We start from the raw sequence: 26,374 nt of genomic DNA, 5'->3' as shown, positions 1-26,374 counted from the left end.
TCTTCATCTCTTCACATGAGGTCACTGAGAGTCCTCGTGTGATGATGTCATGACATGATGTCATAACATTTGAAGGGAATTCAAGTGTTTGGTTTGAACTGGATTTTTTTTTTTACGCGTTTTGGTCTAAAATCAACGCTGCATTTATTCTTTTAAATATTACATGTCGTCGCTGTCCGGAGGAAACCAGCATCCTCAAATCTGAAAGACAGAAACTGAAGGTTTTCCTTTATGTTCAGAGGTCGTTCTTGTACGTTTGAAGTCAAATAAACCAAAAACAAACATTATCACCTAGCGATGGTGTCACAGAGCTGTGTCACTGGAGATACATGGTTTCTACAGGACAGCGGTGCCACTGGTGCTTGAAGAAAAGGAGGTTTGATTCATGATGTGACGTAATTGAAAATGATTTTTATTGGATCATTTACATTGAATTGATATAAACATGTCCATGAAACAAAATGGCTCAAACATTTAAGAAAGTCATATTTGATAATAAGCACAGACAGAATTCTGGAAACAGAAGTTTTATCACAAACCGACCAAAATGGGAACAAGAGTGCTTCCTACACAAAACATCCTATATAACAGAGTATAGTTAAGTCAGTTTCCAGGTCTTAATTTATAATATTTCCCTTATTTTTCTTCTTTTTTTTTGCCTCAGACAGCACATGCAGTCAAGTCCTCCTCGGTGTCGTCCTGGTTCCTTCTCTGTGTCCTGTTAAACCTCCAGGTGTTTTTGTTTCTGTGCATCCCAGCAGGTAGGAAATGAATCTGTGTCAAAGAATCCACAGAATGTGTCTTCAGTCACCAGCATCAGTCAGCAGAGAGGGCTGCATGTGCCGAAGAAATAAATACAGAACGAACCAATAAGTTAATTTAAATAGACAAATAAATAGTCGTCATAGGCTACATGCGAAATCATAAGTTATAGCTTCAAACAGAACGAGTCGTGTGTTTGTTAACGGTCTGATGAGCCGCTTCAGTTTCCCTCCGGGTCGTGATTTGGGAGGAAAACGCGCCCGCTGCAGCTGAACGATATCCTGGTTGTATTTTCCCGGCTGGCATGTGTTGGATGAGTCAGAACTGAATGCAGAAGCTCTCAGTGTGACGGAAAGAAAAGCTCTCTAGGTGAAACTCATGGATACTGTGTGCTCCAGCGCTTTGCGGCGCAGCGACGCGATGCTTGTCCCTCTCCAGACATCACTGTCCGGGGAGCTACACAGCTGAGGCGAGCCGGTCACGTTGGTCGGGCCGGACAGGGACGCGGGTACCATCCCGGGGAAAGTGGGCTGGTAGAGGTGAGACTGCAGCCCGGAGCCGTTGGACGACATGTTGGATAGACCCATGGAGTTGTGTGGCTGCCCGGCGCCGAGGCTGCACTGAGACAGGGACTGCGCCATGGCCTGCTGGCGGCCCAGGGCCGGCGGGAGCTGCAGCTGAGACACGCCGGGCATCCCTGCCGTGGCCCAGCGGGTGTCGTTGGCGTGGAAGGAGCAGAGGCTGTCGTTCATCGCGGCCGCTGCCGCCGCGGCCGACGGGAACTGAGGCAGGCCGTGGTGCGTCGGCAGCAGAGTCCCCGGAGCCCGGAACACGTTGGTGGTCTTCTTGCGCTTCTTCCACTTGGCGCGTCGGTTCTGGAACCAGACCTGCAGGCAGAGACGTGACGAGTGAGGTGGAGCTGACAGGTCATAAAAAGGTTATGACATCAGAGTGTGATCACCATCATAATGCGAGCAGCCGACAATAAATCAGCTGCAGGAAAACAGATTTATGTGCCAACATTTACAGCGTGCGTAAAAGTGCCCAATTATTAAAATCAACAAATAACACGTGCGTAAATCCGGTTTATTTCAGTTGCTCTCTCTGTGCTCACACATGTTATAATAAACTCTTATTTTGTGAGTCAGATAGGAAAAAAATGTTCAAAATTTCAGGTGAATTGTGGGAATTTTGCCTGAATTAATCCATAAAAATATAACGCGTAATTATCTCAGCTTTCCAGACGAGCAGACATCATGTTTTTAATTTTAATCTTGCGCGTAAAAACACATTTTTAAAACCACCTTTCAGCCCCTAAATGATTCCTGCTGCTCTGCGCGGAGCCTTAATAAAGATAATGTTATCGCTGTGACAAACAGACTTTATTCCGGGAGTCCTTGAGCTCGTGCAGCTCCGCCTGCCGATGATTAATGTGAAGATTTGCTTGAGAAAGTGACGCGCGGTAATAAGAGCGGGACAATCTCACTCTCCTCCTCCTTCTTCCTCCTCTTCTCCCTCCGCGTAGCCAGCCGTGAAATCCGGCCTGAAATGCATTACACTTCAGAGGAAAGAAAACGCAATTCCTCATTCCGTTTAAAAAAGACGGAGTGCGCTCTGAGCGCGCCCGGCGGTGACAGGCCCATCGCTAAACTGATCCCGGACCTGCTCCCATTCCAGGAGATGAGCTTCATTTCACTAATTCTTATTTTATGGAAATAGTTGAGAGAAGCTGCGATAATAATAATGATTATTAGGGTGTTATTTCACATGTGAGCGAGCCGAGGGCGTCTGCCAGCAGCGCGACTTAATAAGTCCTGATGTGTTTGTGCAGACTGGAGGTCAGTGAAGACAGAAGCATTAAAGAGGATAAAACCAACAGAGTCCAGTGGAGCCGGAGCAGCTGATCCAGGTCCGTTAAAGGTTCTGAGTTTTTATCTGAGGCGATTAGAGGAGTGTAATAAAGCTGCGATCATCACCTGGTTCCCCGCGGGTTCATCAGAGGTGGAGACGAAATGTGCGACCATTTTAGAATCAGACACAATTCAGAGGAAACATTTTACCTCCAGATGTTTATTTTATTTATTATTATTTACTGTCAGTTAAATTTACTCCTCGTGTGGACAGTAAAGAAGATCCAACCTCAACTGTTTAAGATGAACAAAATAAAGTAAAACGTGTCCTCAGACATGAGATTTTACATCCTCATAAATCTGCTTTTTTTTGCTGAAAATATAAAATTATTGTTGTTGACGTTTGTCCGATAAAGGATGCATGGATGCGGGAACTAAAGCGAGACTGGAACATTTGCCGAATTTACGAATTTAAGATTAATTATGAATTTGTCAGAATCAGCTTCACAGAGTTTATGAATTTTCTCCTGAATCAACAACTCACAAAATCAGGTGATTTTTAAAGGGAGTCTGGTGAATTTGTCTCCTCGCTGTTGTTGACTGTATGTGGCTGCTGTCACCTGTTAAATTAAAGCTGCTGCATGTTTTCCGTCTGTTGAGGCGCAAAATGTCTCATGTTGTTGTAAATTATTGTTAATAACAACAAAAAGACTGAACAGATTTACACTAATCAAAATTAGTGAAGGATGTTTTAGTGTTTCACTTGATTATTTTGTGACATGTCTGAATTTTTATTTTGTGTTTTGCGGATATTTCTGATCACCAATAATTATGCGACACATTTAATTTGGCTTTTATTTTACTTTCACTTTTATATGTGAGTAGTGTAACTAAAGTAACGCGCTGATCTCATGTAGTGTGTGAACAGTGTGTATGAAGCACCACACACACACACACACACACACACACACACACACCGGAACTAACAGCTGTTATCACCTTTAATTTATTAGTTATTAAACACCAATAAAAAACAACAACATGACCTCATTATGAAGAAATAAAACACAGTTTCTTTCTGTTTTTTTTGTTTGTTTTCTTTTTGAAAAATAAAATAAAAACATGAAGTCAAACTGTTGGATAGTTACAGAAAACATGTGCTCGTGTCCCTCACGGATCTTTATTTAGAAGCTGAATCAAGACGATAAATAAACATTTTCCTCTTTTTTCTTTAACCTCATCAATTATATTCAGACGATATCAGCTTTCATTTTACTTTCTTTGTTATTTATTCCAGCTGTGATTTGTGTTTTTGAAGCCGATTCTGGTTCTGATTCTTTCAGCCTGCAAATAAAAACGAGCTTTTTTTTTTTAACACCGTTGGATAAAACTAGAACATTTAATTCTGCAGCCGTTAAAAATAAATACTAATTATAATAAAGCGTTTTACTCATTGATAATTATTGGAGCTGCATTTACATCGTTTCAAATAAGCAAAAAGAATAAAATTAATGTTAAACTGCAGAAATTTGATATCAGCTGAATTTTTAAGTAACAAAATAAAGATTAAAATTCTGCTGTTCGGATTATTTTATTTCTTTATGTGATTTTTAATTTCCTGTTTTTATCGCAGCATCACGCTCATGCTTTTATTTTGTAGTTTCAGAGTTTACTGTTGATTAAAGCGCGAGTTTATTTTGTGTTTGATGCTGTTTTATTTGACCACCCTGGCACGTGCCTGTGTGTGTGTGTGTGTGTGTGTGTGTGTGTGTGTGTGTGTGTGTGTGTGTGTGTCCTCGTGCTGACCGGAAGCGGCTCCTACCTGCACTCTGGACTCCGTCAGGCCGATCCGCAGCGCCAGCTCCTCCCGCATGAAGATGTCCGGGTAGTGCGTCTTGGCGAAGCTCCTCTCCAGCTCGTTGAGCTGCGCCGGGGTGAAGCGGGTCCGGTGCCGCTTCTGTTTCTGGCTCTGCTGCGCGGACTGGTTCTGGTTGTTGTTCTGCTGCTGCTGTTGCTTCTCCTGCTCTTTGCCGCCGACCTGCACCGGGTTGGATCCTCCGCCGCTGCTGATATCATCGCCCGGGAGCATCGTGGCCCCTTCCACGCCGTCCGGGCCCGGGCCGAGCTCCCCGGAGTGTCCCGGGTCGGGTCCTCCTCCGCCGAGCCGACACTTCAGAGCCTCCCTGTGGCCCAGGAGCTCCGCCGCGGCATCCTTCATCCCTGCACAGACAAGCACAGCTGGTGAGGTTCGGACAGAAAAGAGTTCGGCTACAGGAGGAGAGAAGGGACATGTTAGAAACATGCGGATACTTTACAGGCAGGAGAGAAGAAGTGCGAGCAGCCGAGGCATTATTTTAACTTTAAACACCAGCAGACATCAAACTGCAGCTCACACACACGCACACACACACACACGCGCACACACACAGCATGCACGTTACAATCTGCTCCTTAAATACTCTTAATTCAATCCGATCACAGCGATAACTTAGAAAACGCTTAAATCAAATTACGCAGTAATATAATAATAATAATTACTTTTCCAATGAATTAAGCGAGTTTAGCTCACTTCAGTCGCATTAAGATGAAATAAGAAGCAAATTGACAATTTTCTGAGCTTGATTTAAGATGAGAAGTGTCTCCAGCTTACAGTAGAGTTGAAGACCGGAGTTTGGTGATGATAACTCACCGAGGCGAGCATCCAGGAGGTCGGCATGAGAGAGCATTGCGCACCGCTCCAGGGCGAAGTGCTACTCCTAAAAAAAACCCAACCTCTATGACTTTAACCTATTTAAGAAATATATATAGCCTAAATGAAAGCAAATTCGGTTTGTGGTTAAAAGGGAGGTTCGTTGCATTATAATGTAGTTTAGAGAAATGGGGAGGCGCTTAACGGCGGAATGAACCCATGAGCTCCTCCAAACGAGGACCAATCAGAGCTGAAGCCTGAGGTATGTCAGCTCCACGGACCCCCGCACCTCCTCCTCCACCCTCCTCCATCCTCCATCCTCTCACATCCACAAGTTCATTCCTCCTCATTCCTGTAATTGGCTTTGATTTCTCCTCCAAATTACATCCAATAAAAATAAGCTGATTTAATATCTGTGTGAAAAAGCTTCGACCCGCTCAAGAAATGTCGGATCACCACAATATTTGTTTAATTGTGCACGCTGCTCTGCGCCGCTTATTAACACCTCATAACACCTTGAATATGAGCTGGAGTCCGCGATACAAAACTCCCTTTGATATTCTGCCATTTTTAGCCTCCGTGATGACACCGCCGACCTCCTCTAATATCCTTGATTTCCCAGTCAGCCAGACAACAAACTTTATTCTAACCGGGCTCATTTTCGAGGCCCATTAGGCTTTTATGTAATTAGTGGCGAATCTATGCGCCTTTTATAGCAAATATCAGAGTAAGATCAGTGTAAATTAGAGGGGTGATTTACTCGTGTTTAGGCCCCGACTGTCAAGAAGGAGGGACTTGGTTTAAATGATGTGTGTGAGCAGATTAATTCGGTGGAAAGTGGAGGGAGTTCAACATGAAGGGACACCTGAGCAGGTGGAGGCCTTGTGTTTTATTATCTGTTAAATGAAGGTTGTTTATTCTGAATGAGAAGAGAAACTTCTTTAAATAAAATCATCCCTGAATAAATTGGACTCATTCAGTAGGAGCTTTTTTTTTTTTTTGTCAGCAGTCTGTTAAATATTTAAAAGAGGGGGAAAAAAGCCTGAGACATGTGGACAGATGTCGGGACGTGTTGGAGGCAGCAGCTTTTATTTATTATGTGCTGGAAGAAAAAAAAAAAAAAAAAAAGAAGTGGCACAAAGGAGGCGTCCGAGCGTGAAGCGCGCGGCTCGTTTGGCTTCTTTTCTTCATCCATCCAGACTCCACCGGCCTCTGCTCATCTTTTATTTGTCTGCAATCTGGTGGCACGACGGACACACAGACAGACACACACAGAGACAGACAGACAGACAGACAGGGACGGATGGACGGACGGAGTGCGGGAGTCTCTTCGGACGCACGGTTGAGGAGGAGATTTTTTTTTTTCATGCGTCTTTCTTCAGGGAGGAAAAGAAGAAGACGCACTTGGAGATATTTCCTGTCCTCTCTCTTATGCAGCCTCTGTGTGTTGGACTTGAGGTAGACTTTTAGAGATTTAACACCGGAACTAAACGCTTCTTGTTCCAATTATTCTGTAATTTGTAGAATATAGCAGTTTAATTATTCTGCAGAATTATAAACACATTATTGAACATTTACGCAGCTGCTGTAATTCTGTGCAGAATGAAGAGTATTTCCTGTGGCAGCTCTCTCTCTCTGTGTGAGGATGATCCAGGCTCGTGATGGATTCATTTTACGACTTTTCAAACAGCTCAGTGCTTTTATAGCTGCACAAACATCCGACAACGAGCTCATATTTAACATTTAACCCAAACAACGCAGAGAGAGAGGAGGATGAGGAGGATGAGGAGGATGAGGGGGCGTTTAAAGGGCCTAAAAACTGACAAATAAATGTTAATTTATCTGATTTTTTAAAAGACATTTCCTTTATTTGTTACAAGCCGAATTAAAGGGAACATAGTTGTATTTTTAATAATGTTTTTTTTTTGGTGGTTGTTTTAAAAAGCTCTGGCTGTCTGTCATTTTATCTATTATTTAGCTGTTTTCGTTGGTGTAGATTGGATCTTGCCAGATTTCAGGCTTTATTTGGATAATAAAGTATAAAGTATAGACTCAGGGACACGTATTTATTATTATTATTTTTATTATCAGCTGAGATCAATCTGAGTTAAATTCCTCTCATTGGAGGCTCCTGATAGATTCAGTGTTTTTGTTCGACTAATTCAAAGGCATCTTTTCACTTAGCAGTGTCAATAGTGTGTGTGTGTGTGTGTGTGTGTGTGTGTGTGTGTGTGTGTGTGTGTGTGTGTAATTAGTGTAAACACAGCCACAGTGAGCTGCAGCCTCTCTCCCTCTCATCCATCTCCTCCATGATAGAAAATAAAAATAGACAAACAAATTCGCCCCCTGCGGGTTAATGCGGTGCATCTGAGTGGAAAGCAGACATTTTCACGCGTTGTGGAGATGAGGAGTGACTTTTAATAAAAACTGAAGAAAAAAAAAAACACACATTAAACTATGATACTGTAAACGGTGGGAAAGCTGGGATCCGTGTGTGTGTGATTGTTTTGGGGCAGAGCGGGACTCGAACCCGTGACCTCCCGGTTACAGTGCGGCCTCTCCAGACCAGCACAGGGGACATTTCTCCCTCCCTGTGATCCGCAGCCTGTTTTCACTCAATTAGAGATTTCTGAGGAGAAAAACAATCGATCTTCCATCTGCACGAGCTCCAGTTTAACAAATGAGATTCTTGTTTCATGCAGCTGATTTGGTGACAGTCTGCGGGGATTAGGGAGTAATAAGTTACTGTGCTGAGGAAGAGGAGGAGGAGGAGGAGGAGGAAGAGGGAGACTCAGCTGCAAACCACAGCGGGCTGCTCTGCGTCCTGCAGCCAAAGTTTCATCAACTTTAGATGCAGAGAAGAGCGGAAATCTGCGGAAAACTGTCACCTGTCACCGATCTCCATGCTGTTTTTAGTGATTTTTAATATAAATCAAATTTAAACGAGTAAATTCTCAACAAAATGAGTATTCGAAGAAACATTCAGATTCTTGGAGTTAAAGTGCATAAATCGGCTATCATCAGCACATGTAGTACTTAAGTATTAAAGTAGAAGTACTCACTGTGAAGGCAAAATGGCCTCCATCAGTGTGACTTTAAATGTGGATATTACTGACGCATCAACATGTAAACAGCATCTGAAGAGGTCGAAGCAGTTTGAGAAATAACGTAATACTTCAAATTAACGACAAAGAAGCCCCACTATGATGGTGAAAAGTAACTAAATACTCTATTACTGTATTCAAGTAGAATCTCTTCTATGTTATTTCATGAGACAATATAATATACATTTATCTGACACCAGACCCTTTCAGATTAAGAGCTTTAAAGCTGATTTAACATGTTTTTAATCTAAATAAACGTGAAAACAGTCAAAAGTACCATATTTCCCTCTGAATTGTCGTGAAGTAGAAGATAAAATAACACAAAATGAAAGTAGCCTACTTAAGTTTAAAAAGCTGTTTTAGGCTTTTTTTATATAAATAAACTTAGAATCAGTAAATTAACAACAAAATGAGTTTTTGGGGAAATATTCAGATTCTCGGAGTAAAAGTACAAATGCTCTATTTTTAGGATTATTTTTAATGCAGTCGTCAGCTGCAGAGCTCTTTTTACCCATTTTACTGTGTGCTGGTCTAATTTACTATATAAATACACATTACTCTATACGCTCATTATAAGTTATTAAGAACTTCTTCTGCAAAGGAGCTCAGCTGCCAATTAAATGTTGCTGCAGAGTAAAAAAGTACATTATTTCCCTCTAAACTGTCATGAAGTAGACGATAAAAGAACTTAAAATTAAGATACTTAAGTACAATTTGAGGTAAATGTACTCAGTTACCTTCCACAGGTCTCATGTGTAACGTCTTGTCATCGTTCCCTGACATTATTAGACAGATGGAGGGTAAATCTCGCTCTGAGGTTACATACAGGCCACTACGTTCATTTGAGGCTCAGTTAAGGAGAGCTGATGATTCACAGCAGGTCAATCAGCTGATGTTGGAGGTAAAGAGGTTGAAGCTGTTGGTTCTGAGAACACGTGGACATGAAAAATTAACATCTACAGTCAGAGATCAAACAAAAGGCTGGAGTCTCCTGTAACCTCCCTCATCTTCTGTCTGAGTCTATTCTTTAATTATTTATTAATGTAATTGTATAATTTAGTGTAGAAATGTGCAGTAACACCGTCTGTGAAGCGTTTAATGCATTATAACACATCATAAACATACTTATGTGTTATAATCTGCCTATTGCAGCGTATTATCATAGTTACCAGCACTTATGAATGTTCATAATTCTTAAAGCTTTACAAATATTCACAAGTGTTTAAAACTATTGTACAAAGAGCTACAGACGTATTATAATGCGTAATAAGTATGTTAATGATGTGTTGTAATGCAGTACAGACATGGACGATACTCTGAAGTAAATAATCATATAAAACATGATAAAACAGCAATAAAGTATTAAAAAGAGAGTAGAGTGTGAGTAATACTCCAAGTTAGTTACATAGACGACCCAGTATGATGGAGGAAAGTAACTAAATACTCAAGTACTTTGTTCGAGTAGAATTTTGAGTTTCGTGCACTTTTACTTTACTAGTATTAATATTTTGTGGTGTTTTACACTTCTAGTCCATCAAACACAAAGATGATATTGTACTTTATACTCCACTACATTTATCTGACACCTACAGTTACTACAGACCTTTTCAGATTAAAAGTTTTAAAGCAAAAACGTGATCAATTTATGAAATATGATAAAATTCAATAGAATAAAAAGCATCCGCCAAACTCACCAGCTATAAAAGCTGCTTCAGCCTTTATGCATTAGTAATAAAACCTGATTATATTGCAGCTATAATAACTTCCTGAAAGGAGCCATTCTGCTGCCGGGGTGCTTTTATTTTGACACTTAGCTGATAGTACTTCCACACTTCTCTTAAAGGAGCACGCCGTAGTTTTAGAGAAGAAATTCAAACTCAGCATTTTGATATTTACAATATTAATGAGGTAATAATACAAACTGTTTCCATCAGTGAATAAACGAGCTGCTCTCAGAGGAAAATAAGGTCCCAGAACACTGTCTGAAGCTAGAAAGGTGGCAGGGTCCGCCACATGTAAACAAAGTAAAACAGTAAGAAATTGTGTTGCAGCATTAAAAATACTTTAATAACAAAGATTATAAGAATTATAGAGTAGTATTAGTACTACAACTTCCTGAAGTTGGCCATTCTGATGCCTGATGAGTGCTTTTATTTTGATACTTTAGCCAACAGTACATTCACACTTTTACTTGAATATTTGAGTTTTAATATTTTAACACAGTTAAATAAGAGTAAACTATCTACAACCTCCACCAGCTGCTAAATTAAAAAGGGGGTTTTAACTTTTATGTATCAGTAACAAAAATCTAATTACAGAGTAAATACAATCACTTCCTGTAGGGGCTTTCTGCTGCTCTCATCGTGACACTAATAGAGTAAATTAAGTTGACAATATTTTTACTTGAGTAAAATGTTTGAATGTTGAGTTTTAAAGCAAAAATATGATTCAGTTCAACAGATCAGAATATCTACAACCTCCACCAGACACATCGTTAGACATGCTGCTTTAACTTTATGCATTAGTGACAAAAATCTAATGTTACTGTATTCAGTATATGACACCTACATGAAAGAGGGCATCCTGCTGTCTTATCAGTGCTTTTATTTTGATAGGCTACTTTAAGTAAGTTAGGATAATACTCATATTTCAACTGAAGTAAAATATCTGAATGCAGAAGTATTTTTAAGCGTTTAAACGCAAAAAAAAACGTGATCAGCTTATAAAATATTTTTAACATTATGATGCTGCTCTCATGTTTCTGCATCAGAAATAAAGAGGCCATTCTGCTGCCTCATCAGTGCTTTTATTTTGATAGGCTACTTTAATTAAGTTAGGATAATACGCATATTTTTACTGGAGTCAAATATTTGCCTACAGAGTATTTTATGAGGTAGTATTTTGTACTTGAATCCTCCTCCAGTGTCTCCACGCGGAGAGGAGTGAGCAGCGTGCCCGGGTCCTCCGGTCACATCCGCCCAGCTGCAGCGCCCCGCCGCCGCATCTCATGCCTCAATTAGCGCCGCTGCCCTCTGCACGGACTCGATTAGGCCGTGATTTATCCGAAAGAAATATAATTATACCTCCAAATAAAATAATCAGCATTGAAGAGCGATTTCCTTAACGAGATGGAGCGGGGTAGATGCCACGGAGTAGCAGCGCCTCATTAGGGCGCTAATGAGACTTCGGGGTGATCCCGATAATTATCGAAATCTGTAAAATAAGGATCAAGTCAAATGCAACCTTTAATTTGTCTGAGTTCATTTATTAGTCTGACTATTTAGGAAAGACCCGCTTAGTTTTAGGATAATAGATGTGGGAGCTGCAGGACAGACAGACAGACAGACAGAGAGACAGACTCACAGAGAGACAGACAGACAGAGGGACAGACAGACAGAGGGACAGACAGACAGGCAGACAGACAGACAGACAGACTCACAGACAGACAGAGGGACAGACAGACAGACAGACTCACAGACGGACAGACTCACAGAGGGACAGACAGACTCACAGAGAGACAGACAGACAGAGGGACAGACTCAGACAGAGGGACAGACAGACAGACAGAGGGACAGACAGCTTCACCTGTCAGCTGACTGACAGGTGTCACAGACAGCAGCTGTCTCTGTATCAGGATGATACAACAGTCACCAGCAGCAGGTCAGTTACAGCAGTTTGTGTTAATCCTGAAACCACCAGTTTATTAATCTGTTAGTTGATTGAAAGAAAATTATAAACGCTACAATTTATTTTTTATAATCGACAAGTTTTATGTCAAACTAGGGAGATAAGACTTTAAAAACATGTTGATAGTTTGAGATCTCCTCAAAACAAAATCAAATATCACAATATATATTTTTCACACGTACCTCGATATCGATATTGTGACAATAATGTAGACGACTGTTGGAGATTTTTGATAAATAATCATCAGTGAAGTTGATTTAATGACGACGCCTCGTCGTCATCATAGACGTATATACGTAGACGCCACACTGAATGTATATCTTCATATTGGATGCGGCAGGTCGGCCCTGTAAACTGAGGGTTTAAACGTTTACATTTAACTGGTTTTGATTCATCGTTTCTTTATTCAACGATTTATAATCATTTAAGTTATAATAATGACGATCATTAAACAACAAGTGAAGGGATTGTTTCCTCTTAAAAATGAAGAGTAGCAGTTTAATTCACACTAAACACAACAGACTGATTCAGCAATGCCACATCCAATATGGCGGCGACGACAACATATGATCCAGCGAGTCAACGTGGCGTCTACGTATACACGTCCACGGTTGTCACGCTGGTTTACGCCCCTAGTGTTCAACGACAGGAAGTGCACTTCTTTACGGATGGATATTTACGTCTCCATGAAAAAAAGAAAATTCAATTTTCTGTTTTATACGTACGAGTCGTTATCACTGTAAAATAATCTATAATTTCACATTATTTTCCTGTTTATATTTTACAGATGTTCCCTGTATTTTTTCAACACATGAAAATATCCATAAAATTACAAAAACAGACTGAATTTGCACGTGTAATGTAAAATAACATTAAAGTAGAATTACTGCATCGTGGTTTTATGCCTCCAGTCTAGTTCCTGTTGCAGAGCTGTGGCGCTGATTAATGTCCAGAACATATTTAGCAGAATAATATAGCGTCACAGTCAATTTAACCTCTGACCTTTTGGATGTCAAAGTCACAACTTCATCGTTTTATCCTATTAGACATTTATATTTGTAGTTCTTGAGTTATGGACAGATTTTTTATTTTTATTTTTTTTACCAAATTTGAAGAAATTCCCTCAATGTGTTCTTGAGATATCGCGTTCACAAGAATGGGATCGATGGGTTGGAGACATGAAAAAATCTGTAACTGTGAATAACTGCAACATTACCATTCTTCTTTTTTTGAACCTTTTAGGCGTTTTAAATCTTATTTTGGGGCAACGTCACCAAACAGTAGAAGCGTTTTTACTGTACTGTCGCCCTCATATTCAGGACAGGACATTCAGTTAGTCCGGGATAACTGCCCAGGGCATTGACAAGATGGCTGCCGTTTGAAGAGACTTCCTTATAAAGACTTTGGCGTACGATCTGTCCAAAAGACGCAGAAGTTGAAATTTTTCAACGTACCTGAGGAATATTATGGACCAGAAAACATAACTGGACTGCCGGTTGACTTACATGTACACAGAGCTACGTGGAAACTGTAGAAGAAATTATATAATTTTTTTGCTTTGAAACCAGGAAAAGGTCCATTTTTTTGAGAATTCCCAACTCGTCAAACACCGACACTTTGGAGTTTGAAGGTCGGTTTGGACACCGTCCCAAAACGTCAATATTTGAGGAGTTGAGAATGAGACTGAAAAATACATTTTCCTTCAATTTGGACTTTTAAGTCACATCACGATTAATAAAAAATATAAGACGATGTATAGTCTCACATCAGCGGCTCGGGTCCTGTACGACTGACGGCTTTCCTGTCTAAAAAAGGCTAAACTCCTAAAAAATAATCTTAAAAAAAAACAAAAAAAAACAATATCATATAATAATATTCCAAATGTTAGAATGTGCTGCGTTCCAGCCTTCTGACATCGTTTTAGTTTGGATGCATTTATGTTTCAGACACACAAAACAAGCTGAGGACACTGGTGGTGGTTATTTTTTACTTCTCTGTCACAACTTAACAATTAATCAAAAGAAAACTCAAACAGTGAAAATAATCATTAATTGCAGCTCTGGTCAGTGCTTAGAGGCATTAAAGGTCCAACTCAGATTCATAGAAAACGAATGCAAAACTAAAAGAGCAGAGCTTCTGTAGTTTCTCAATAAATCAAGTCATAATTGCAGAAAAGACAATAGACAAGTGTGTGTGTGTGTGTGTGTGTGGGTTTAATCATGTGTATTAAGTCGAGTGTTGAGTGTTTTAGTATGACGAATAAAATCTTAAGAAAAAAAACCCACTCCACTCCTAAAACGTGTTCAGGTGGGATTTCACACACAGGAGAGGCGTGAACAAACGTGGTGGCACGTTAACAGTAAACAGTAGAAATAATTACATCAACAGAGACTTTGAATGGATTCAGTTTGCCTCGGCGGCTGCCAACAGGGCCTGACGAAAAGGAATGGACATTTAAAGCGAGTGAATCTCACAGTGAGAACAGAAACAGATCAGAAATCATCCTTCAAGCTTCACTGAGTCCAATATGTTTCTGGCCCCTTTGTACTCCTCTGATTCAGCCAAATCCTCTTCTGCTTCCTGCAAAGACACAAACACACACACGAGGTTTGGTTTTATTGCACTCTGAGCAGAGTACTGCCATCTACTACACCAAAAATGATCAACTACAGCTACATACTTCAGAATAAATCCACAACTTTTATACATCACTGTGAGTTTAAAAATATCTGAACCAAGCTGTCTGTCATGATAAAACTTAATGCCCGAGGTCAAACTTCAGTCAGTATCACATTACCCTGATCCAAATTTAGCCGTTGGAGGTTGGAGCGGGCGATAACGTAGCTGTATGGTGTCCACGTCCTTTAATCAAGTGTGTGTGTGAGCTCCTGTGGTGGTCACCGCGGTGACAGCCCCGCTAATGAGCGGTGATGAGCGTGTGCATATGTGCATGTTTGTCTGAAGGCAGAAACAGGGGAGGACGAGTGATAGGGAAGAGGACATGTGGCTAATTCCAGGTTAGCTCCCTCTGCCTGCCGCTCAGCTCTCATGTGAGTGACTCACAGCAGCACACTGCTCTGCATTAATGAAGATGACCCAGAGACACGCATGCTTGTGTTTGCTTCTCACAGCAGCTCAAGTCCTGGAGGCACACTCTGGTTGTATGGACCTAAAAATGGCTAATTGGTGTAACATGTCATACTTCAGCATACATTTTTTGGAACCAGAAGTGACCATATTTGGACGAGAGGGTGGAGCTGGGGTCCTGATTGGACCTGAGCGAGAACCCGAGGACGCGTAGCAACTTTAAACAACAATAATATGTCACGACTCAGCGTCTGTCACCTTGTTTTAATACTTCTGATTATGAGTAAATACACTTCACAATTCAGTTCCTTTAAAGTTGATTATTTGTTGGAAGCCAGCGAGAGCAAGCTGCACCGCCTCACTACACCTGCTGCCCTGTGGCCCTCGCTGGCTAGCTGGAGGATGCGTTAGGGCCCGTGTCCACGTAGAGCTTCTTTCTGACCGCCAGCATCGTTTTTTCAATTGTTTCTAATGAAGAGCGAGCGTCTGCAGCAGCAGGCGGCCACCTCGCGTGCTGAGTGCTACGCCTTTTTTGTGCAGCCGCCCCAAGTTGAAAATGAACTTTTCAGAAAGGCGCTGGTGACGTCACCACCGCTTATCTGATAATAACCATGATCGGCTCAAGCGTTCACTGAAGACTCCGGTCGTACGCACTGAGTGAGCGGGCAGAGTGTATGCAGACAGACAGGTACGTAGGTAGACAAGACAGGTAACCTGTTTGATGATTTCATACAGGCTATGCGATTTCCTCTGAAGCACTTAATAAATGTTGACAAAAAAATGTCAAAATTTAATATCAAAATATTTTTGACCAGATACCTCGATAGATATTGTAGAGACGACTATTTGTACGAACTCAATGAGATTTTTTTTATATCAATAATCATCAGTAATGTGGATATAATGACTAAGTGGGTAAAGACGAGTACTAAAACAAGTACAGCAGTCAGAAAATGACATCACATTACTGTAATGCAGCCATTAAAACCAGCAAACGACAACATTGTGTCATATCTCCATAAATCCAACATCTAAGAAGGAATACACTACTCATAATGTGTTATTGGGATATGAGTGCATACAATCAAGTGAAAAACAAATAATTACTAATTGTGAGTATAGTCTCATATTATAAACTGTATAATATCTATACATGAGCAGCCCTATGAGCAGTGCTTACCCTCTCATACTAACACCGATGAGCACTGGGTTGAGCGTAGTTCAGCTTGGTTAATTTACTCTTAGATAAACAACAGGAACACAAAGGACCAATAGGTGCACATGTCGATGGTCTGGGAGAACCCTACTTTGTGTAAACACAAGCTGAGGTTTAGGTTCATTTAACGGCAAGTAGTTATTTTTGTCACCATGAGTCAGTGATATCCTACAAACACAAGTACACCCTGTAAGGCCATGAAATAGTCACAGTAACAAAATAAAATACACTTTTGTCCTGTTGTGACATGAAAAAGTTTTTTTTTTACACAAGTGTTACTCACTATTAACTGAAGCAGATCTGCGTGTGCGATGGCCAGACGGCGGCGGCAGTCGGGGATCATCATCTTGGACTCCTGCAACACCTCCAACTGAAACACAGACCACAGCAGTGCCGTCACCACCTTTAGTAAGTAACTTACCCCCATCACTGCTCCTGTGATCACTTTTCAACATGTTTTCCAAGTATAGAGCATTATTTCAAACAGCTAGAAACAGGCATATTCATTGGCTGCAGCCTTGCTCCTCACAGTAACAGTGCAGGGTGTCCCACATGCTCTGCTGTGGTTAACATCTCCCAACAAGCCGGCGCTATGAAAAATGTTATTGAGTTATCGATCGGGCAGGGAGTTGGGCAGCAGGGGACCACCTCGATCTGACTGCACACCTGGATAAATGAAGAAACCCTGAGCTGAGGGCACTGTGATCAGGCGTAAAGAGGTATTACTACGCCTGGAGTGAGACTGTGTTAAAGCCTGGGGAACTTTCACAGCCGCAGCTAATGTGGAATTCCCCCAGCTGGCACCCTAAAGAGCAGAGAAGAGTTGGCTAACGCTGTCAGACACACTCACTCATGACAGATGCTTCCTCACCTCGCCCTCTGTCGAGCTGGAAAGCCACAACATGGACGCAGCGACACACGTGTACATTTCACGGCTGTGCACACCAACAGGCACTCGCAGATGAACTCATACACAGGCAGGCAGGCTGGCAGACTAACTGACACGCCGAAAGACAACTAGTCGAGTTGGTTGCCGTCTAGATGTGACAAGGTGAGGCAGACTCTGTAGAAACAGAGAAAAGTCACGGTGCCCTCCCAGTGCAGTGGAATGATCCCATCAGCGCTGGATAAAGACGACACTTACAGCGTATTGATTCCATTAAAATAAAAACCTGTAATCCATCCTGCCTCAGACCTCTCATCTCCAACCATAATCCATCTGGCCTCCCAATCTCCACATTTAACACCAGCCAAGCCTGCTGCTCAGCCCGAGCCGCCGCTCTATGAATGAGCAAACAAAACAAAACACACTCTGAATTTTAATGTTACCAGTAAACATAATCAGGAGCGCTGCCCGCTCGGCCTGCAGCATGGGGAAGGGAAATTAAAATGAACTGGGACCAGTACTGCTGCTGGAGGAAGTGTGGAGCAGTTCTGGTGGACCAAGCCAGAATCAGGGCTGCAACTAATGTGACGGTTATTTTCACTATTCTTTCACCACATCTTTACAGAGACCTGTCTCCAGCAGAGGCTGATGGGAATGTCATTTTTTCACGTATTTGGTCAAAGCTTCAACTAAATGAATGTGAGTATTGAGACATTTCTCAAAACCAGGAATCCATCACTCAGGGTGAATAATCAGAGCGATGAGCCCGTCCAAATCCTCGTATTTCAGTTTCTCTCCACAAAGATAAAGTCAGTGTTTAAGATGGTATCAAGACAAGCTAGCAGCACGTGCGTCTGACCGATTTTCAGAGCCTATAGTGTCTCTAATACACAGGCAGAAGATGAAGGGCTGCAGGCACAGTGACTGAGAATGGAGAGGAGGTTAGGGACACTAAATTACCAGCATGTGTCAGTAATTATCAAACTCCTCTAAAGTAACATGATATAATTACATCTGCATCAAGCAAATTACAAAATCACTAATGATTCTCCTCTCAAAACCTAATTCTTCATTATCACTGTGGACTGACCTCATTACATGAATGAGGGGCCACTCAAATCATCAAGATAGCATTCACTTCCTGACTACGGGAGAGCAAAACCCCTTCACTCCGTGGCTGAGATGAAAGACTAACGCAGAGATTTTCACATTAAGATTACACATAATTGTTTAAGTATCAAAGAGGCAAAAACACGAGACACACATACCTGTTTCTTGATGACGTACTCATCTCCTGCCTCTGCTTTCAGGCGCTCGACCTTCTCCTCCTGCTGCTTTGCCTCGTTTTTGTACGCAATCTCCTCTTTGGCCAGCCTGCAAGACGCCGTGAACGGGAAGAGAGGACAAGACGGTTCACAGTTAAAGGCAGTGACACAGTGTTGTTCCATCAAACACGAAACATAAATGCACAGCCTCCCAGACGGATAATATAGGCCCGAGCATGAAAAGGCGAGCCGTGATGGTCACCTTTTACAGACGAGGCCATCTATCCTCATTCTGTCCAACGTTTGTCTGACTGAGGGGACGCACCGAGATCATCTCCCACAGGATGGAAAGACACACACCTCAATAACAAGCAGCCAACACATCAGTCCTGCTACACACAGCGCTGACATCCAACAGATCAGCCTTCGATTACACTTTAAATTTAACTTGTATAGAGAGCACACTTTGATCTAAAGACACTCAGGATGGGATGTAGCAGCATATTTAAAAATGTCGCTGGAAATCTGATTTTATAATGCTTATCTGACATAAAAAAAATATGTATGGAACAAACCTTAATCTTTACACTAAATATTAAAATTTAGTAGCTACTTTACACTTAATAATAATTATCCCATGAAATACAAATACGCAAAAGCATCTGCAGTTGTCAACAGATTAGTTGTCAATTATTACAATTATTTTGATAATCTATTCATCCGTTTGTTCTAAATGTGCATATTTTCTGGTTTCTTTCCTCCTCTATGACAGTAAACTGAATATCTTTTTTTAAGACATTTGAGGACAACACAGATTTTCACCACTTTCTGGTTCAAACAACTGATCGATTAATCAACAAAATGACCGACAGATTAATCGAGAATGAAAATAACACACTGATGAGCTTCAACCGAAAGTCTTCTTACATGTGTCCCAATTCTTTCTTGAAAGATTACGTCTCGATGCAGAAAAGTCAAAAATCTGAAATTTGAAAAAGCCTTTAACAACGTGGTGAGACCGAGCTGGATGTTTGTTATCGATGAACCAACTGGATGCTGAAACCGAACACGTGAACATGGGAAACATCATGTTTACGTGTTAAGCCAGGCTACTTCTTGAGTTTTGGTGAGCGTGGGCAAAGATAATGGAAGTACATTCACGTTTATTTAAACGATCGATACTTGCTAGGTTTAAGTGTCTCACTCCTCAGCAAGTCCCGATATCAGCTCCGGAAAAAACGATGCATCTAATATAGATTTTTATTGATTGAGACTTATTAAAACAACTTTAACGTCTGCTGGATGCAGTCTGAACAACAAACAGCACCTATTTTCAGTGGGTTTACCTGCATTTAAAAAATCTGCACATATGCGCTAATTTTGGTGTGAAAGTGGAAAACTTGGAGTTGAAAAGTGAGGTGCAAAGAGATTCTCGCCCCTAATTTTTTACCAATATCTTTTTAAATAAATGTGTGTCAGAATGAATTCATTTTCACATGTTTCTGTAACAAGTTGCAAATTAGACTTATACTGTAAGTCAGACGTATTCAACTTCTGTTTTAGGGCCAGAATTGAAAAGATTGAAGTGCCAAGGGGCTGGACTTTCATGTTCCCCATGTCTGACCTGTAAAGCTCCGAATTTAAATGTGTTTTTACTGCGTTGCCCTGCTTTCTTTATTAGTTTTCATAATATTAAAAGAAGCATTACATATAACAGTACAGACAATCTAAAAAAATGTATCTTTTGCGTTAAGTTGTCAGTTTGATTATCATAAATTCCCTCTCTCAACAGCCTGGGTTGAAACTTTGAAATGAAATAAGTACTTTGTGCTGAGCAACAGACAGAACTAATAAAATGATCGAAGGGCCAAAATCAGGGTGTTTAAAGGGCTGCATTTGGCCCACGGGCCGCCAGTTCAATAGGTCTGCTGTAAGTCAACCCTTTCCATGTTGAGTAACCATGCAGCAGGCACACATAAAAAAATGTATGTCTTCTAGCTAACATCTCATCACCATGCTTATCTAACTCCTTTATCCACACACACACACACACACACACACACACACACACACACAACCAGTCCTTTTTAGAGATTAATTGATCATCAATTTGGTCCCTAATTTGGACCAAGTCAGGTGGTAAATGGGCCTCTTTTCCTTGATTGTTAGTGAAAATGGGCTTCAGTACATTGATAAATTTTGATTATTTATCAATTACGGGCCAAATGGAACTAAATCTATTAAACAGATTCTGACCCTGATTGGCATAATGGAGTTTGAAAATATCGCTATTGATAATGATTCCCAACTAATAGTCTTTTTCCGGCTGCGGCTGCTTGTCGGAATGACAACACAAATTTAATTTTTCATAAAATCAGCTGTGTGTGCGTAAGTGAGTGATCCTTCATTAATCAGTCACATTACCGGAGACCCTTCCCTCCGTGTTGCACTGCTCCTTGCTTAGCCAAGGAAGCCGACGGCACTCTGTCATATTTTACGTCAATTACCACTCGTTCTAATACGCCTCCATCAAGAAGCTTTTAAACAGGCACCATATGCAATCGCAGCTCCTGCCTTCCACTCTCGCGCTTGATGCAGAGTGAGTGATGTCACCTGTTTAGAGTCAAAGAAGGTGGCGAGGAGAGGGGAAAGATGGAGGAAGGAGGGCTGGAATAATTTGAATAAAACTGAAGGACAGTCTAATAACAAAATGTCCATTCCTCCCCTTCCAGTCCTGATGTTAATTTCTTATTTCTCCCAGACTTGGAGCGCTGTGAATGAGGGGTGGGGTCGTGGCTGGTTTTAAATAGACCTGCCACCTCAGGCTTAATGGAAAAGGCAGCTCTGTGGAAAATAGAAAAAAAGGGAATTAGAGCCAGCCGACACACACATTCGGCCGCCTCCTCCAGCACTGTATTTTTGAGCCGCGATGTAGTCTGTGCTGGGACCGGAATGACAAAGGCAAATTACTGTTGTCATTTTATTAAGGGCATCCGCCTCGCTAGGGCAGAAAAGGCACTGACTGGAATGTGCAAAAGCCACTGGAAATAGGCCCGGCTAAAAGAGCAGGCAGGTTTCCTCTAAACTCCAATATATAAAAAGAGAGGAGGGGGAGAGCGAGGCAAGAGGGGAGGACAAGGAGAGACGGAGGGGGAGGGACACGAGATTATGAAGAGACACAAAGCAATGACATCCTGTACATTTAAACCTAACGGCTTGATTAAGGCTCCATGACAACGTGGTACTTTAGGCCCGGAGAGGATACTCAACCTCAGAAGCATCAGTACAGCTATAACCCTTTCAACACCCACAAACATCTGACTTCAGTGGGAAAGGGTCATTTAAAGACACGCCTTTATTATGAAACTCCCCTGGCACGTCTGTGTCACCATGTCTGTCCAAACCCACCTCCGTCCTACACAGTGCTAGTTTCGGCAGGTGAGAGCAAGAACAGGACGATGAGGACGTTCCCGCTCAGGAATAATTCAGCATTGTGGATATATTTTGGATTATAGAAAAAAAAAACGGGTCAGCAGACAAACAGAGCATCTCACAGAGCAAAATTAATAAAAAATATGAAAAGATGTAAAATGAGAAAACAAGAGGCGTATCTCATGCAGCCAGTGTAGTTACATGATCCCACACTGATTTTGAGTCAATTGGTCATATGACCTGGAAGCTATTGAGCTAACATGCTAATATTTACATATAAAAATGAATAAAAAATACTTAGAGATGTAAAATGTAAAAACAAGAGGTGTATCTCATGCGGCCAGTGAAGTTACATGATCCCAACATGACTTCGAGTCAATTGGTCACATGACCTGGAAGCTATTGAGCTAACATGCTAATATTTACATGTAAAAATTAATAATAAAAATTAAAAAAAAATATTTAGAGATATAAAACGTAAAAAGCAAGTCTTGCAAATTAGCATGGCCTACATCAGGAGATTCAACAGAATTCAGGGAGCGCGTGGATATATGGTTTTTGAATGTGCGACAAAGTATATGGGAGTTATAAGCCAAAACACACTTTCCTTGATTATAGCGCCACCTAGAGATGGACGTTCAGGACGAGCATAGATTATAAAATTTTTGGCCAGGCCTAATGTGTTTGTCAAATAAAATGGCGTTTTCATCCATGTTCAGGCAGTGAAAAATGCGATCATTTCGGACAAAGAAAAATGCTGCTCACTACAGAAACAATAGGGACATCGCAGGTTACCTGCTGGGGCCCTAATGAAACTGGCACCAGAGCGCCACCTAGTGACGGATCGGTAAAACCTTCAACAGATGTCCTCAGGAGGGCACTGGCAATGAGTGTAGCAAGTTTTGTGTTAATCCGACCAACCGATGTGGAGATATAAAATACTTCAATTTAAAGAGCGCCACCTGGTGGTCATCGGGCAAGCTTTTGTACAGAGCCTTAGGGGCTCATGGGGAAGTAGTATCCTGGGTTTCATGTCATTCGGACAAACCAATGTGGAGATATGCAACACTTCCTGTTTTGAACGAAATGTGCAGGAAGTTGTTATTTAATAAGTTGAGTATTCTTTGGAATATGAAAATTCCAAAGAAGCCAAAACAACCCTAGATGACAGTATTAGGAAATTAAAAATAAAATCAGGAAACCAACACAGGACTGTACATCAGAGGGCAAGGCAGCATTTTCAAGTCAAAATTCCCCACAATCAATTTCGTCCATGACACATTAAAAAAAATAATAGGAGGGATAGGAGTCGATTACCTACAGTTCACTTTCGTTAAAAAAAAAAAAAAAACCTGCATAAAGGCACTTATTTTGGTGTAAAATGATATGAAGGACAGTACTCGGTGATGAAGTACATCTATTGTACCATGTGTACTCTGTGACATTATCCAGCCGCCATCATTACCACCTCAGGGAGCCTGTTTGTAATCTGACCCTCATCAAAACACAATCGATAGCACATTACATTATCTCCATTGACAGGAGGGAATTAGAGGTCTGCCTCTCAGTCCATCACACAGACTACTACACTGAGCCCATTATCCCACCACACATCATCATATTACAGTATTTTCTATTCCAGCATGCTAAATCTGGCCTTTGTACCAAGTTTAGTAATGGAGCTCTATTAATAGCCCATCTTAAACTGGATCAGCAGCTTGAGAGGTTCTACATCAACAATCCTTTGTGTTGTCCCAAATCAAATCTGTCCAGATGTCACGCACAAAACAAAAGGTTTGGACTCTATTCATTATTACTTGGTGCTATAGGAGGCCATTTTCCCATTTTATTAAATACCTCAGCTACATCCATCACCAGCTGGAGAACTACACCAGTGAAGAGGCAGAGGGAACACAGCGGGACATAAAACTGTCAGTAGTTGTAATCTTTGGTTTTAGTAGTTCACAAACATCTATCAGAAACAATCTGTTCATTAACCACAACTATGAATTATTCCAGGAATATTTTTTTCATTATAACCTGAAAAAAAGAGAAAAAGAAAGACATGTATCGGCAAATATAAGTTAACATGAACATAGACATGATTTATCTGCGTAGGTCAATTATATCTCTATTATATCTCTATTATATCTGGCAACCAATATATTGGTCGGGCTCTACTAAAGTGCCATAAATCCACTGGTATAAATATATAGATTTAATCAAAAAATTAAAATACATGTTAGTTGCAGTCCTGATCACATCATAGCTAATTTAATGTCAGGTAACTTTGTAGTTAAATCTGCAAAGCATTCAATGTGTTGTGCTGAGTTTACTGGCAAAAAAATGTTTTAGCACACAACTATTGCGACACGTATTAAAAGGTGTAAAAATGAACGTTGTTTCTGTGTGTAACTTGATGACCGGCTGCTGTCAGGTTTGCTGGTGTTTATACTCAGTTTGTAGTCCAAACATGTACAACAGAGTGATACATCTCTTTAACCGATGGCTTCATGTCAGTTTCAGGATATTAATGATTTCAGAAGATCAAATTTATAGATTTGAACCAGGACCTTCAGTGTTTGGATAAAGAAGCTTGTGAAAAATAAGGTGGGCCAAATTTAGTAGCTACATCTGTTATTTCAAAGTGTCAGACACACACTTAATCATCAGCTGTTACATGGTAATGAAAGATATCCAATATTAAAGAAGTTGGTTTGGGATAAAGGAAATGTCCAGTTACTGCCCTCATTTACTTATTAATGTTGTAAAGCAGGCCAATAAAAGTAACATGTTAATAATAAGTTTGTGGTACTACTTTGAGTTGTTGGCGACACCGTGTGAGTGAGTTTTTGTTTTAAAATATAGCATTTACTGGAAGACTACTGCGTTGCATTACATCACCTAATAGATGTTTTTATCTGGTCATTCAGCACTCAAAGTTTACCAATGGCCCCAACTGTAGTCCTTTATCATTTAAAAAGAGACAACTCCCAACTAAATCCCCATACAATTAAACAAACTGCATGACTGCATAACTAGTCTGTCTCCAGGAAGGTAATAATGAGGGAATAATGTAATTATAACACATTAAAACAAATCTGAAAATAGTGCAGACATGTTTCCTCCTCAACAGATCGACCACAAGTACCATGACGTGATCCTGTACTTCTCTGGTTATAAATACACATTATATAGATATTTGTAATAAAAAAACACGATATAAAATATGTGTCTAATGAAGTCATGCACATAATTTTAAACTTAGTAACTACAAATCAATTAAGGATTAAAATGACATCTTTAAGTGTGGTAAATGTCACACTGTACATGTTCTCATGTTGTGCTCAGTGACAGTAAACTGGTAGAGCTGCTGTCTTTGTGCTGCCTGGGCCTTGTTAACAGTAGCAGTACACGATGGAGACTTTCCCATTGTGGTAACATGACTGCGCAGTTATTTTCTACATCACCACAAATGTCCTCCATCACTTCAGAGCAGACGGGGAAGCTTGTCACATGGAGATAGAAACAGCTGAGCAGGGCTGTGCTCAATACAGAAGGGAAACGTTAGTTTGTAACATTTGCCAAGATAATAACGACAGTTTTCAGTGTTAGCGTCTCTGGAGCTAATTATGCGTCATCTCCCACATTTATGACAACTGAAGTGAGTAAAACAATATGATGAAACTGTTCTTGGCACCGAGGTTTCAGTGAACCTCTTCCAGCAGCACACATGAGAGACGATGCAGCAGCCGTTACCTCAGAGACGAGCCAGAAAGGCATCATGTTCTGAGCTAACAGCTAACTAGCTAACAGCTAGCATCAGCTGACCACCGTTAGCTCCCGCTTCAAGTTACACAAAACACATTTTTACAGTATAATACAATCTTTTCGAGCACAGCGAGCTCGTGTCACAGCCGAAGTGTTAGCCAGTGTAGTCACTGCAAACAGAAGAAAAGGAAACGTAGCATTCAACTGACTGACTACAGGCCGCGGCGAAACACCGGAGTAAAGTCGAAAACCCCTCCGACAAACCCTGTTCCGTGAGCGGTGCGGAGCTAGCCTGTCCGCCTGGCTAAGCTAGTTAGCTCGCCTCCCTTAGCTTCACGTAGCTATTATAGGTAGCTTCCTTGGCATGCTTATACATCTTTCACAAAAAGTCTACCTTACCTCTTCACGATGCCAGTTTTAATCTTGATCTGCCGTATTCTTGGATCTGCCATGGCTGCTGGTAGTGTGTATTACTCAGTTTTAGCGTGCTGTGGCTAACAGGCTAACCGTGTGAGCGCAGTGCAGAGAGAGGAAGTCAGTGCTGACAAGCTGCTCGCAGATAAATCGATCGGGTGGAGTGGATGATTATCGAGTGTTTGGATCACAGTGACAGCTGCAGGAGGGG

The 26,374-nt window shown here is 41.0% G+C and overlaps 2 protein-coding genes across 3 annotated transcripts; both read right to left on the bottom strand.

Annotated features, from left to right (window-relative positions):
• Positions 1–400: 400 nt before the first annotated feature.
• Positions 401–5,430, bottom strand: otpa (orthopedia homeobox a). Of its 2 annotated transcripts, none has more exons than XM_084383121.1 (3): positions 5,263–5,430; positions 4,435–4,832; positions 401–1,649 (listed from the first exon to the last, which is right to left on the bottom strand). In XM_084383121.1, exons 1-3 carry the CDS (start codon positions 5,336–5,338, stop codon positions 1,128–1,130), a joined length of 996 nt encoding a protein of 331 aa, XP_084239247.1. In that variant the 5' UTR covers positions 5,339–5,430; the 3' UTR covers positions 401–1,127. The 2 variants fall into 2 exon arrangements, with proteins under 2 accessions (XP_084239247.1, XP_084239248.1); XM_084383122.1 differs by having other exon boundaries at positions 5,302–5,430.
• Positions 5,431–14,065: 8,635 nt separating this feature from the next.
• tbca (tubulin cofactor a) lies at positions 14,066–26,328 on the bottom strand. Its single transcript, XM_084383687.1, has 4 exons — positions 26,149–26,328; positions 18,550–18,655; positions 16,679–16,765; positions 14,066–14,672 (listed from the first exon to the last, which is right to left on the bottom strand). The coding sequence occupies exons 1-4, from the start codon at positions 26,199–26,201 to the stop codon at positions 14,592–14,594; spliced, it is 327 nt and encodes a 108-aa protein (XP_084239813.1). The 5' UTR covers positions 26,202–26,328; the 3' UTR covers positions 14,066–14,591.
• Between the last annotated feature and the right edge of the window lie 46 nt (positions 26,329–26,374).

This window comes from Pagrus pagrus (assembly GCF_965226575.1).
Source record: "Pagrus pagrus genome assembly, chromosome: 19".
Lineage (NCBI taxonomy): Eukaryota > Metazoa > Chordata > Actinopteri > Spariformes > Sparidae > Pagrus > Pagrus pagrus.
This window is presented reverse-complemented; position numbering and strand designations above follow the sequence as displayed.

Coding starts and splice junctions, on each gene's coding strand:
- otpa (XM_084383121.1), bottom strand. CDS start 5,338: ATGCTCTCTCATGCCGACCTCCTGGATGCTCGCCTCGGTGAGTTATCA. Junction 4,833..5,262: donor CTCCGGTCTTCAACTCTACT/GTAAGCTGGAGA, acceptor TTGTCTGTGCAG/GGATGAAGGATGCCGCGGCG. Junction 1,650..4,434: donor TGACGGAGTCCAGAGTGCAG/GTAGGAGCCGCT, acceptor CTCTGCCTGCAG/GTCTGGTTCCAGAACCGACG.
- tbca (XM_084383687.1), bottom strand. CDS start 26,201: ATGGCAGATCCAAGAATACGGCAGATCAAGATTAAAACTGGCATCGTG. Junction 18,656..26,148: donor AAAACTGGCATCGTGAAGAG/GTAAGGTAGACT, acceptor GGCGTCTTGCAG/GCTGGCCAAAGAGGAGATTG. Junction 14,673..16,678: donor CAGATCTGCTTCAGTTAATA/GTGAGTAACACT, acceptor GTGTCTTTGCAG/GAAGCAGAAGAGGATTTGGC.